Here is a 15,230-nt window from a genome sequence, read left to right on the forward strand (position 1 = left end):
CAAGAGTATATGTATTAGAAACACATTGATATTGTATTGCTAATCTGTGCATATTGTTGCTGGCAGTTAATTCACAATTTACCATGCAAATCTCACAAAAATCAGATCAAAGGATTAAAAACTTTTGTATGTTTTCTGAGCAAAAAACTTTAGTTAAAAGTGAATTTTCCACTGGGATTAATAAAGTATCTATTTACCTTATCTATTAATTAGTACACCCTATCTCATCTATTAATAAGTACAGTTGGCATGGGCGACATGGGCAGCCAGCCAAGGCGGCATTAAGCGAGGGTTGCCTGTGAAAAAAATGAAAAGCGAGGCCGGGATTTTTACAGCTCATTTCATGTCACTGTGCTTGTCAGTTAACCTGTTTGGGACTAGAAGTGTGTGCCTAGAGCAGTGCCCGAAGCTTAAGCTCATAGTGATTGAATATTTACTTGCGGGGAGGCACATGCATTGGCAGACACGAACAGGTGCGCTGGGCATAATAAAACAGACAGATTTGGACACATAAACCGGAAAAAAGTACATTTCACATGCGTGTACTAAACCGGTTGTAGTGAATGTTCAGTCTTATATTCAGAATTGTGGCATCCCTAATTTTAATGCACATTTACAGGCCCTTAACAAGAACACCTCAATGGCCCAGCTATCATAAAAGTTAACCCTGTAATTCCCATGGGCAGATAATGAAGTAATTGATGACTTTTGGTCAGTGGATGAAGAATGTGAACACGCAGATCTGTTTCAGTGCTTTCAGAGAATGTGAATGTGTACATCTGTCTGTTTTAGTCTGTGCGCGTTGCACCTCAGTTTGCTGAATAACTGGTCCTGGGACACTTCAGCATCGATGAAGAGCATTTGATTGGACAGAACATTTGATCAGAAGCTGAAGTGTACATGACATCATAAAATGATAAAGTTTTAAGTGCTTATATCTTCTGTATGCAATTTTTCATGACCAATTAATGTTGAAAAGAAAGCCATTCCAAAAGATTCACATCCTTTTTCCTACCACATATGCACACTACACAATATATTACGTCTAAGAAAAATAAACCAACAGTGATCTCAGCAAATGTCTATCCTACATCAAAAAAAAAAACAGCTAGATTTCTATCTGAAAGGCATATCACCTTTAATCTTGTACACAATTTTTATTAAAAGTCTTTCACGAACGATACAATTTCATCTCCACTAACAGCAGCAAATCTCGTGAAGGTTGAGATGAAAGCATCCCACTGAGTCATGAACATGAGTCGCGCGCTCAACGACAAACACCGAAAAATGTAAATGCCTAGGCATTCCGTGTAATTTACACGGAAATTAAAGTAAATCCATAAACAGTGAATGCATCACACACCTAAAGGAACTTCACTAATAAATAAATAGTGCAAGAACATGAGAGCATCAACTCATTGACAACAATCAATATAATGAAAGTCCGTTAACATCACTCGAGTCATTCACGTTTTACCGTTACATACAGTATGAGAGTTTATGTAACATCCTGAGAGTTTATTTCGCTTATAATTTGCGCCATATTCCTATTTGTTATCATTTCCTAGTATACTTAACACCATAAGCAAACTACAAACGTTGCTATAGCCATATTAACACATTTCTATCCGCTGACAGTGGTTTTCTTTTTTAATGTGTTAATAAGGATTTGTTTTCTGTTATTGTCCTGAATGACCTGCGATGCTCGATCACCTTGCGCTTTCTGCAGACGCGAGCATCATTGTTTCTCACCTTCACGTAACGCTGTCCACACAAGTATCATCTTATATGATGATAAGAGTCAAAATAAAGCTATATGATAAAGCCATATCAACTTACCTTGTGTTGTCCTCACGCGTGTGTTTAGAGCTTCAGCGCATTGAGTTTTGCAGGAGATCCGGGGGGCTGAGAGGAGATTGAAGAGATTTTTCCATTACGTCTCTTACATGTTACCCTGAGGGGAACACTGCAGCTCTCTCTACACATGGCAAAGTTTTCATTCATTCACAGAAAACAAATACCTGACCTTCATCTACGGCATATATATTACTAACCAAGTGCCATTTACCGTCTTCACAGCCGCGTTATACTTGCTAAACAAAAACTAACGTACACAATAAACGAGTTTTTCTACATTTAAAATTGTTACACACTGTATAAAAGATTTCTATTCACATGGATGTTCAACAAGTTTTAAAAAACAGAAAGAAATTACATAACTTAAAATCTATAATTGTTATGTAGTAGGAAACGTATTTTTATTTTATACTCACCAAAGAATCCTACTTTCGTGAGCGTTATTCAGGTATCCTTAGCAACAAAACGACTTAAATTTTAAAGGCGCAGTCACACATGCAAAGCTTTTTGACAAGTTTAAAGTGGAGCTATTCATTAAAAAGCTCATGAACAAGCAAAAAAGCTTTAAAAGGTAGGATATTAATGCCAAACCACTTTTTCACAATTTGTGAATGTATTTATATTACACACAAACTCCCAACCCTGCTAAAACAACAACAGAAATCGTTGCTCTTCTATTGGTTCCCATCGACCAGATAACATCCCACCACATATTACCAGTCAATCAGAGACCATTATAATTTCCATTAAACACAATTACCATTATAACCATAAAATCCATTAGAATTTCTGTGATGGTTTCTACTGTTTTTCAAATACACTTTGCTTAAAGTTTATCAGCGCCATCATGGAAATGTAAGGTCATCACTAACAGATATGGTTTACTTTATGGACAGATATGCAAATTTTACTTTTCTCTACATTCTAAAATGCAAAAATTGCAACCCACTTGGTATATTGTATATTTTTGTAATAAACCTGATAGAATCTTACAACCACATCAGGGTCGTCATTAAGAAACTAGATTATTATACAGTAAAATAATATGAAGAATGAATTTCTAAGGCATTATGTCATAAAATTACAGAAATACATAAAAAAAAATCAATCAGTAAAGATTTATCAGAATCAGTAATAGTTGCTTTTTCTGTTATGCGTCCTACAGGTATTTATAGTTTTGCTCTTGGGTTGTGTAAATAAGATCATTAATATAGTTTATATAATATAATGCCAGAGCTTGACCACATCATCTTAATTTAACACTGTGGAAATCATTTTCACTTGAAATGTACAGAATATGAGGGACTTAATGAGACCATGTCTTTGCCTGAATAAAGTCCTGATCCCTTATGGAATGCAGTCACTGAACTGTGTGTGCTGGATTTTTTCTAGAATTAAATCCTCAGATGTTTTTGAGAGCTAAGCGAGGTGTTAATCTACACAATAATATATACAGTAAATGGGTTTATTTAACCTTTACAGCTAGCAGAAAACACTTTCCAGATTTTTTAAAGCTTTCGATTAAACTCCACAGTATTTTGTTTGCCACTTCATGTCTCATGTGAAATCTGGGTCCTGAAGCAAAACCAGCTGAGATCCACTGATCTAAACAGTTATGTTTTTTAAGTGATATATTTTTGGTTCTATTACTATACAGTAGATGTTCTCTATGTAAACAGCACGTTGTGTTCTTCTTTAGTATCATTACACATTTATTTGCTCTTACTGACAAATTTAACTTGTTTTCTGTGGTTTAATCCGAAAGCTTATTTTATATCCCCTCTACATACACTTAAATGACATTTTTAAGGAAACTGTACAATACCCAACAGATAGACTAAATGAAGATTAAAAAGGTCTCATACTGTACATGCGGGAGTAGTTTAATGATTAGCGATGGCTGAGCAGTAAAGATGGGCAGACTGAGTTTATAATGTGGATGTGAGGAGCAGATGGCTGACTGGCTGTGCTCGATGTTACTCCTGTGACTTCAGAAGGACTGGCTGGTGAGCTGACAGATGGCTAAAGGCTTGTTTAATATTCACTCAGACACCGTGGCAGCAAAAGACCAAGTCATCACAATTCAAGGATGTCCCCTTTCAACTGACCAAATGACAGTCCACAGGGTCATTAAAACAAAACTGATGGCATTTTTCTTTCTCATGTATGTATGTTGCATTGGCAAAAGGACATATCATGAAAATCTGACTTTTTTCATGTTTAAGTGCTATAATTGGGTCCCCATTGCTTCTATCAACCTAGAAAATGTGGAAAAAGATCAACCCAGTAACTTAGTTTTGGTAAACTATTGTCTGCAAGCATGTGAAAAAATTGGTCATTGAAATTTAGCTCCCCTTATGATGTCAGAAGGGGATAATGCCACTCCTTAATCTGCACCATCCAACAACGACACTGCCATTTAGTGCAGAGATCAACTCATTTGCATTTAAAAGAAACCAAAACTGCAAATTTTTGCTCACACCTACTAAGTTGCAATTTTAACATGCTTTAAAAAAATATATATGATATTTTTAGCTAAAACTTCACATATGTACTCTGGGGACACTAAAGATTTATTTTACATCTTAAAGTCTAATGTAACGTCCCCTTTAAGGTTATGCTTTATGCTGTTACCAATTTGAATTAATTTCCAAATATCAAACAACTTCTCTGCTTAAAATAAAATATCATTATATACTATGTATTCTATTCTATATACTATATATTTAAGAATTTTCTTGTGTTCGATGGCTTTTTTCAAACTAAAAAAGTGACCAAACAAAAAAAAATGGTGAAAGTGTTTGTCATATCTATTGCAGGCAATGAGTTTGGTTATGGCTGAAGGACGACAGCATGCAGTGATTTACTCCAGCACCTTTCCTATGAGCACAGGTGAAGCATTCAATTACACTGCGGGTGTGCATCTAAATTCAATCAAATCTGCTGCGGCATTATTTCTAACCAAAGCATACCTGTAAGACAAGCGTGCATGTTGAATAATTTCACAATAATGACTCTGTCATTCTGAACATAATACCTTCTGACAAGTAATGAAAAATGAATAAATCAAGGCTCTTTCAATAAAAGTTGTTCATTCGAAAGCTTTATTCAGAGTTTTTCAATAGAACACCACGAATGTTCAGAAAGTACAGGTCAAGTCTAGTGGATCTGATTTACATCATATGGTTTGGTATCCTAACAGACTTTAATGATATAGTGATCTAAGTAATTAATACAGGGTATCACCAATATAAAGCCCAGAAGAAATAAGAAACCATCATAATGAAGATGTGATGAAAATGAGCTGATTTATTATTAGATGTGTTTTACTGTAATTGGTGTTGAAAGAATGTGACATCACTAGGCTTCTGCAGTTGTGGGCAGAGCATTCACATACAGAGTTTTGGTGTTCAGTGTCTTCAGAGGAAAAGTCTCTGTCAATTCTGAAAACAAACAAAATGAAATTAGTTAAAATAGTTAAATATGCAAAAAAAGCAAATAAACACAACTGCTGACAGTAGATGAACTATGGCTGATTATTGAAGGATTTGTTCATTGCTGTATTATGATGCAAGATTGTCCATCAGATAGCTACTGTATGATGATGTTAGGATATGTTGAACCGTTGTGAGGATGGAGTGATGTTGGGGTGTTTACGTTACGTTCAAGTTAATGGGAGAAATGTCTTGTCACATCGTGTGGACGATTAACACTTGGAAAGAGGAATATAGACACTCGTTTTTTTCTGGAGCGTTCTCTTCTCAGAACGCGAAAACACCGTGGAACTTCAGGTAAGCACCGCAGCTTTTAAATGTGGACATTGATCATTTACTTTATCGTGACGTGACTATTAAAACATGTTATGAGATATCGCCACTGGTATATTTATAAGCAGCATGCAAAAAAATCTCTCTGACACTTATAAAAAACCGTTTTGTATAGTACTGACAAGAACAAAGTTTAATAATAATAATCGAGTGCTCGTATCACGTTAAGAATAAATGAGAAAGCAATAGTAACGTTATACAAGTATAGTTTTATTAACTTTTACCTCCCGCCAAAACAATAACAACACAAAAGACACTAAATATGAATAAAAAAACAAGTAATAGTTTGATCATGACACCAAATACTGCTGATTTGATCTCATTTTGATGATCATAAACACACAAGGCCAACATGAGAGCCAGGGAATCCCTGTCAGAGATGTAGCCCAGAGAGGGCGGTGGTCAGCGGGGCGAGTGAACACTGACGTCCGCTCATGCTTTGGTTCTCATTCGTACCGAATCTCAGTAAGCAAACGTTCAAACAGGCGCTATCTTTACTAATCGACTGCAGATTTAAATATAATACATATACATTCTCGACTGAACTAATCTTAAAACTACACTTTGTGACCAAGAAACGGTAATATAAAGTAACGGCTTTTCCGTCCATTGAGTTATTATGAGCTTCAAAGCAGCCGAAAGTTTTACCTGTCATTCTGGCCGCCCTCAAATCCGTGGCGGAAGAAGTAGTTCCCAAACAAAGAGGCTTTTAAAATAACTCCGTTGTTGTTTTCTAGTTTTCGTTTTTCAAACGTGTGCCGTCGAACTGTTGTATAAAAGCAATATCGCTCTCGGAGTCGTGTGATATAGCTCTATATCATCACGGCTGTGATTGCCTCCGGCACTCGGCCTACGGCCTTGTGCCTCTGGCCTAATCACAGCCGTGATGATATAGAGCTATATCACACTCCTACTCGAGCGATATTGCTTAAATGGCCCACCCCTAAGTCTCCACCAGTAGGCGCGCAATGTGAAGCTTGTCACAAAATGTATTTAGCCCATCATCCCATCATGCGTGTGGCTCATCATTTCAAAATGCGTCATGCAAACTTATGTGCATCACACTTCATGTCAACATACAGTAAGTGCCTGCTGCACATGCATCTAAGGGTTTATGATAAAAGAGACGCTCACGTGCCTCTGGCCTAATCACAGCCGTGATGATATAGAGCTATATCACACTCCTACTCGAGCGATATTGCTTAAATGGCCCACCCCTAAGTCTCCACCAGTAGGCGCGCAATGTGAAGCTTGTCACAAAATGTATTTAGCCCATCATCCCATCATGCGTGTGGCTCATCATTTCAAAATGCGTCATGTAAACTTATGTGCATCACACTTCATGTCAACATACAGTAAGTGCCTGCTGCACATGCATCTAAGGGTTTATGATAAAAGAGACGCTCACGTTTGCCAGATTCTCACTTAATCTTATGTGTAATCCGAGTTTAGTGTTAAGGTAGTGTCGTGCAAGTATTTTGTGAATGTGAGCGCCTCTTTTATCATAAACCCTTTCGATGCATGTGCAGCAGGCGCGTATATTCACATGATGCACATGGATAACATGACGCAACAAACACATATTTTGACATGATGAGCACACACATGACACACACATTTTGAATTTGTGCCCCACATAAGAGATCGACTGCACGACTGCATTTATAATTGGCAAGCAGATCGGATCATCAGCCACACAGCTTGAAAAAAATGTCGACCTTAAATAGTGGTTCCAGGAGAGAATCTAGGAGCGCTTCTTGCTGAAAGGACCACTTTGTGTGCCCCAGAAGGTGCTCTTGGTTGGGTTAGAACTAATATCTAATAAATCAGAATCCAAGGCACTACTTCCAGTTCAAAAATATAAAAAGCCTTTATTCAAAACATGGCTTACTTAGAAAACATTAAAAATGACTAAAACACTGCACACTGATGCATTTCGGCCATCAAGCCTTCCTCAGAGTGTGTCTTTCTTAAATAGTGGGTCTTTGTTAAAAAAACTGCTTTGTTCCACTCCACCTTGTTCCACCGCATTTCATTTAAGTGCACTATATGATGAAAAATCCTGTTATATTTTCCTCAAAACCCCTAATTTATTTTTGACTGAGAAAAGAAAGACTCGCACATCTTGGATGATGTGGGGGTGAGTAAATTAACAAAGTTTTAGTTTTAAAGTGAACATATTCCTTTAAGGTTCGACAGCAGGCTGTCAAGCTTAATTTTAGTTTGTTAATTGGAAAAATGTACTCTTAGAGGCTGTTTACACTTGGCATTAACATGCGTTTTCATCGATCGGATCACAAGTGGACGAGAGAGACACATTACGTTTACACCTGGTATTTAAATCCGTCTCTTTTGTCCACTTTCGACCGCATCTGTCCTGAATACTGTGAGGGGGTGGTCTGTGAGATGGTGGGCGAGTCTCTCTGCTGTCATTCAAACCCGAGCGGGAGTAATTATGAGTTTATATGGACGCAAACTAATATTATGTCGGAGTCCACTGCTTGTTTAGCAAGTATACATGCTGCATAGTGTTTTGTACGTTTATATGTTGGAGCTTTCTCTGAATTTTCAGCGCAATTGATGAAATAGGATCGCGCAACTTTCACACGCTTTCAAAACGAAACTACGGAGATCAGCCGCTTTAGTTGTATCAATGAAAGGCTAAAAATAGCGCTGTTCACCGTATGGTTACGCCAGAAGTCAAAAAAAGACGTAAAACTTGTGTTTAATACCTCAGATTAGATAAATGGGCGGAGAGAAGGCGGTCGCGTGTGGCTGTTCGAACGCATTCAACCACATATGCGTTCCGCAACTCCAAAGCGATCCGATCGAAAGTGGTTTCGACTACCTCTGAATGTGGTTGAAAGTGGTCGAAAGTGGACGAGCTCAAAACGTTTTGAACACCGTTTACACCTGGCATTAACGTCGTCCACTTGTGATCCGATCGACGAAAACGCATGTTAATGCCAAGTGTAAACAGCCTCTTATATTAAATTCGATTACATGTACAACATCAAATGCTAAGAAGCCACTTGCAATGCCCTTGCATTGTGAAGGACACTTGCATGGTCACATGGTTTTAGAAAAATGTAGAAATCTATTTGGTCCATATTGTATTTTTTAACCCAACCTCAAGAGCCCAATTAGTCAGGTTTAATAAATGAGGGCTTATGGACTAAATCTTTTCCAATACTTGCAAGCGCTATTACGCATTCAAGTGCAATCAGGGCCTAAATCCAGCAATGCGTCAACATACACATCAATAATGCCAATGGCAACCTGCCTGCATTTCTTCATTTAGTTGTGTTATACTGTACAGTTATGGAGTATGTGTCACTGTATAATGCTGGATTGCAGTTAAATGACGTTCTAATGAAAATCAGGCTTGGCAAATCTTCACGGTCATCTTTCATTTTCATCTGATGTAAGTTCTTGGACTGTGTGCCCTCTTCAAGTAAAAACCTTAAAGGGATAGTTCGGCCAAAAATGATATTAAACCCATGATTTACTCACCCCCAAGCTGTCCGAGTTGCATATGTCCATAGTTTTTCAGACAAACACATTTTCGGATATTTTAGAAAATGTTTTAGATCTTTCAGTTGATTAAATGTAATGTTACGGGGTGCACCCATAGTCCACGACCTTCAAGTCCAAAAAAAGTGCGTCCATTCTTCACAAATTGAATCCAAACGGCTCCAGGATGATAAACAAACGTCTTCTGAGGGTAATCCGCGCCGTGTTGTTGTAGAAATATCCATATTTAAAACTTTATTAACGAAAATAACTACCTTCCGGTAGCGCCGCCATCTTAGACGCGTCCGCATTCAGGATGAGAGCTTACGCAGCCTACGGAGGCTACTCTGCCGCTGCTCTGTGCCCCCGCCCTCCGAATTTGTCATACGTCACTAAGAAAATTGCGTACACTACGCTAATACTCTCTCCTGAATACAGAGGAGTCTAAGATGGCGGCGCTACCGGAAGGTATTTATTTTCATTAATAAAGTTTTAAATATGGATATTTCAACAACACCACCTCGCGGATTACCCTCAGAAGACCTTTGTTTATCATCCTGGAGCCATTTGGATTTAATTTGTGAAGAATGGACGCACTTTTTTTAGACTTGAAAGTCGTGGACTATGGGTGGACCCCGTAACATTACATTTAATCAACTGAAAGATCTAAAACATTTTCTAAAATTTCCGAAAATGTGTTTGTCTGAAAAACTATGGACATATGCAACTCGGACAGCTTGGGGGTGAGTAAATCAAGCGTTTAATATCATTTTTGGCCTAACTGTCCCTTTAACAGAAGGTTCAAATCACAGGTTTCCCATGACTCTAGGACAGTGGATCTCATCCTTCCAGTTTTAAAGCCCCCACTTTTCCAAGAAAATATTCAAAGAAATTATTAATAAACGCAAGTTTATTAATAATATTTAAACGCACAACAAATATCGTGTATAACACTGTAAGAGAAGACGGTAGTCAAACATGCATCCTAAAATTTGGGATGGGAAATGTGATGTCATTTATCAAATCATTTGGTTTGTTTTACATAATTGGTTCATTTCAAAGTAAAGGAGTTTCAAAATAAAGAAACATCCAGTATATTTCAGTAATCACTTAAAAGTGTCACAGTGTGTCTTTTTCCATGTAAACATTTATTTAACATTTTTACTATTACGGTTAACTTTAGATACAGTACTCATTCAATAATGCTGTTTATACTTTGCTTTTCAATATATGGTTTGCTGTTACCTTATTGATTGACCTATATTGTTTCTGTACAAGAGCAAGTAACTGAAATAAAAAGTACTGTGGTTTACCTACTTTAAATTATGAGTTTGACTAGCACCTTCACCAGCGCTTGTAAGAATGTATGATGCCATTACAAATGTCAATTTTTTCATGACTTCCATATTTCAAAAGACATTTCTGATCTGTTTGTAAAATCTTAAGGTCACGACAGAGCGCGGTGACCCAAACGTTTGTCCTCTTGACTTTTTGAAATCTATCTATCAGTGTGTGGTAGTCCTCACGTCACATTGGGAGCGGAAAGGGGTGTAATGGAAGTGCAGTTGTAACCCAGGCCACAGTTAATTGGTTAGGGATTATTTATTGCAGTCACAACGATCCCAGCTGAAGGTCTGTGCTTTAGACTCTATCTAGAGATTAAGAGTGACGGTTTTCTCTAGCCGAAGACTGTAAGTACAAGTGCACTGCGGGAAAATAAGCCTTTCCACGGCCTATAAAAACATGCCTTATGTTGATGGGTACAGTGTTTCGTCATTTCTCCTGAGCTTCTTTCTCATATTAATAGTCTCTGCAGTTGAATAAGTTGTTCTTATCTAGAGTATTCAAAGGAGCTTGATGTACCTACATAAACACAATGTACTAGCTCAACGCTTAGAAAGCATTTACCTAAACTAAGCAACAAAACAAACTAAACTTTGCTGTCACAGATAAATGCATCAACACATTAACATGACCATGATGACTCGAGTGATGAGGAAAACTTGATCTGTCCGGGTACAATGTTTAAATCTAATCTATTAAAGTCTTTTATTCCTTGTTCCCTTTTTCCTAAATTCCATGTTATAGACTAACCTGCAATTTAGCAAATTCCCAGTTTATTCCCATAAATTCCCATGGAAAGTTTCCAGCCTTGAAAATTCTGGGAAGTTTTGTATAATTCAATTTTTACAATGTTTTATGTCATAAATGTTTTATTTCAAGTGGACACACCCAGAAAAAGTTTTATAAGGATCCATTTATAAGGATAAAAACAATTGCAATAATACTATATATTATTTTCTATATATACTATAAATGTTATAATTTTCCCATTTGCTGTGGTTTCAAAAATGTATATGTTTTGGAGGCAGTACACTTTGCCAGAATGAATATACAAATACACCAAATCATGTATACGACTATAAAAACAGATTTTGTTTTTAATCAATAATTTAAGTAGTTAAATTACATGAAGATATTTTCAGTTTACCTTCTGTAAGATCTTCGTTCATGTAGAGCTTCAGCTTCCTGCCTCTCAGGCCAAACACTCGTGCGGTTTCATGCAGGAGCTCAGGATACTGAAGGCCGTTTTTACCCACTGGATTCATTAACAGCAGCGTCCCCACATCTCCAGACTGACATTCTAGAGGAATCACAAAACACTATATAAAATAACACAATAAAGCATTTCATTCTGTCTCCAATACTGCGGTCTTTACAATCATGCCAAGCATTTTAATTAGCTGTTAACAATAAATGCAATGTTGATGAAACAGAAACAAACTTTATGCTGAACTGAAAAAATCATACAGTAACAATCAAGATGTTAGTAATTGTCTATCATTTAAAACTTGTGGAAATATGTTTTGTTCAAATCTGTTAAAATGATCAAACTCAAAGCCATGGTTATCTCTGGTATTCAAAAACCAACCTGCTGGACTGGCGTTCATAAGCTGGAGATTAACATATGGACACAGGAGAGAGTTTGAGTCAGTCACAACAGCAGGACTTATACCGGAGGTTACGGTCAGAGTTTTCCCATTCAGAGAAATCAGATCAGCATTAGCTGTCAGCTCTGAAACAGATAAACAAATACATTGGTAAATATAAGTAAGTCAGACATATTTCATTCACTTTTAGAGGCTCATTTCAAGAGACGGGTAATGTTTTATAGGTTTAAATGAATAGTTAATGCACCCTCATGATGTTTTTTAAACAGTCATGCTATATCTATATCTATTCTGTGTAACACAAAATGAAAAGATGCATGCTTTTCTATACAATGACACATCATAGTGACCATGTCTAGAAAGATCTAAAAACAGCTACTATACTTTAAAATACATCCATAAAAGTAGTTTATATGACATGTGCACAATATATTCCCTGTCTCGTAAAGTTATACAAAAGCTTTTTCTTTACATTTATGAATTTTGGCAGATGCTTTCATGCAAAGCTCTCTGTCAAACCTTGCGTTTAATCTAAAATAGTCCAAAATAAAATACTTTACTTACTACACATGTGAGAATTAAAAATAGCATCAATGATATTCTTTAACTCTTTTTCGACCATTGACTAGTTAACTCTTTAAGAAAACAAAAACGCTTCCCCGCCATTGACGAGTTAACTCTTCAATTAAGAAAAAAAAGTATTTGATGTCAGACTGATGTCCAATCTGTGCTGTATTTGAATCAGGAGTCACATAATGATCGTCATGCCCTACTCCATTCAGGAGTGAATAACAACCAAATTTTTGATCTTGACGTTTTTCATTTTGTGTTACAAAGACATAAAATAACAGCATACCAGGTTAGTCAATATGACAGAATTGTCATTTCTGAGTGAACTGTTCCTTTAGTTTTCCTTTGAAACCGCTCCAAAAATATCAACAAGACAGAGCAAGTGTGGGAAAAATGCAGATGTCACTGGTCTAAATTTAAAAGAACACACAATAAATACCACACACGTACACGCACACGCACAGACATAGAAAACTAAACACATGACTAAATAGTGACAGTATTTCAGTCAGTTCATGGACCAGTGATCTAATTGAAAACATACTCAACTGTTTCACCAAACTCCAAGCAAAGACAGATGGCCAAATAAATAATCTCTGGCACACAAGTATTCACTGACCTAACTGAAACCAAGCTGTTATTCCTCATTAATGACAAAGGTGTCCAATCCGGCCCGCATGGTGATTTATTTAAGCAATATCACGGCCTCGTGCCTCTGGCCTAATCACGGCTGTGATGATATAGAGCTATATCACACCACTCCAAGAGCGATATTGCTTTTATACAACAGTTCGACAGCACAAGTTTGAAAAAGAAAACTAGAAAACAACGAAGATTTTAAAAGCCTCTTTGTTGGGGAACTACTTTCTTCCACCACCGATTTGAAGCTCAGAATAACAGGTAACTTTCAGATGTTTGGTTTGAATGTCACAATAATTCAATAGAGGGAATAGCCATTGTCATGGTTCATAGCGGCAGATGCAGAGAACGGCAGCCGCGCGGCAGTTCTGCCGGGTATCGTGTATGAAACGCCCATCGTGTATGCTTTAGATTACTCATGTGATTTAACTTTGTGTCTTGTGAATGTTTTGTTTAAGTTGAATAGTTTAAACTGGAGCGAAGACGTGCTTGAGGCGAATAGCACGTGTTTTCGCGGCAATTGGGCCACCCACTTCGCATCATTCGCCCCACGCAAGTTCGAATCGTTTTGCGTCTTTGCATCGAATTTGTATGTAATCTACGCCCCATTAAGCCGCGATGGTGACACGCTGCGAACAGATTGGGCCCTATTTTAATGATCTGAAACGCAAGTGCAAAGCGCAAGTGACTCTGTGGGCAGATCATGGGCGCTGTTGGTATTTTTACCGGCGGAAGAAATAACTCTTGCGCAAGGCGCAAATCAATAAGGGGTTGGTCTGAAGTAAGTTCATTATTCATAGGTGTGGTTTGGGCGTAACGTCAAATAATCCAATCAGAACGTCATCCAACATTCCCTTTAAACGCAATGGCGCAAGTTCCATGGCGGGTTGCTATTATTATGACGGATTTACCAGGCGCACGCCAGGAGCGGTTCACAGCCGAGGAGACCGACGTTCTTGTAAGAGCAGTCAAAGAAAGAGAAGTTGTTTTGTATGGGGATGGGAGAAACCCGCCCAAATCAGCGTCGGTTAAACAGGCGTGGGAGGAAATAGCCACAATTGTCTCATCAGCTGGCATCCCCAGGACGTTGCGCCGCAACGCTACAATGATGTCAGGAGACGGGGGAATCCCAAGCTTGCCAGCATAAATCGTGGCACGCCGTGTAACGGGAGGTGGATCTGCCTCTATACAGGACCTGACGCCAGCAGAGGACATTGCTGCGTCCACCCTCACCGCTGAAAGCCAAAAAACGCAAGCAGTCCAACCCCAAAGTACACTTACAAATCAAGTTCACATACATTAAGGTTTCTTTGAATTTTTTTTAATTATTATTTACATAAAATAAACGTAATACACCCACACAACAAACTTATGAAAATATTTTAATCGTTATTTGCATGATAATTTTTTTATGCAGCCACACAAAACAAATAAAAACTATCACCACGATGCTCAACACAATGATTTCCCTTATCTCATGTGTTAAATATTTTTTATTGTAACAATTTATGATTTGCAAAAAATAACTGTTGCATCTGTGTAGATTAGATAAGCAAAGTGTGTGCGCGTTGTGCACGCTATACATTATGGTCAAGCATGCGCCCTTAAAATAGCATAATGAACAACGCGCCACTGACTTTAGACTAGTTTTTTCTGGTCAGTGGCGCAATTGTTTTTTGAAACTGCAAAATAGCATCAGGGATGGTTTGCGCCGGAACATGCCTCCTTTTTTGCATTCCCTAGTTTGCCGACGTGCGTCTGTGGAGGGAAAAACCCACTGTGCACCGGTGCAAAATACGAATGATACATGCGTCACTGACAAAGTCAATTACGTTGGGTGCAAGATAGGGCCCATTAAGTTATCCGAAATAAA

At 37.7% G+C, this 15,230-nt stretch overlaps 2 protein-coding genes across 2 annotated transcripts in view; both read right to left on the minus strand.

The window, feature by feature from the left end:
- The window catches only part of atp2b2 (ATPase plasma membrane Ca2+ transporting 2), a 236,509-nt gene extending 234,553 nt beyond the window's left edge, over positions 1 to 1,956 (minus strand). Inside the window, exon 1 of the mRNA XM_065265906.1 lies at positions 1,840 to 1,956. The gene's annotated coding sequence lies outside the window, so the exon portion shown is untranslated. The remainder of the gene's footprint in view (positions 1 to 1,839) is intronic.
- A 2,982-nt stretch (positions 1,957 to 4,938) lies between these two features.
- The window catches only part of iars1 (isoleucyl-tRNA synthetase 1), a 92,681-nt gene continuing 82,389 nt past the window's right edge, over positions 4,939 to 15,230 (minus strand). Inside the window, exons 32-34 of the mRNA XM_065265944.2 lie at positions 12,130 to 12,273; positions 11,689 to 11,841; positions 4,939 to 5,300 (exon numbers count right to left, since the gene is read on the minus strand). Of these exons, the coding sequence (XP_065122016.1) occupies positions 5,218 to 5,300; positions 11,689 to 11,841; positions 12,130 to 12,273 (380 nt within the window). The 3' untranslated portion in view covers positions 4,939 to 5,217. The remainder of the gene's footprint in view (positions 5,301 to 11,688; positions 11,842 to 12,129; positions 12,274 to 15,230) is intronic.

This window comes from Paramisgurnus dabryanus, chromosome 14, assembly GCF_030506205.2.
Source record: "Paramisgurnus dabryanus chromosome 14, PD_genome_1.1, whole genome shotgun sequence".
In the NCBI taxonomy this organism is placed as follows: Eukaryota; Metazoa; Chordata; class Actinopteri; order Cypriniformes; family Cobitidae; genus Paramisgurnus; species Paramisgurnus dabryanus.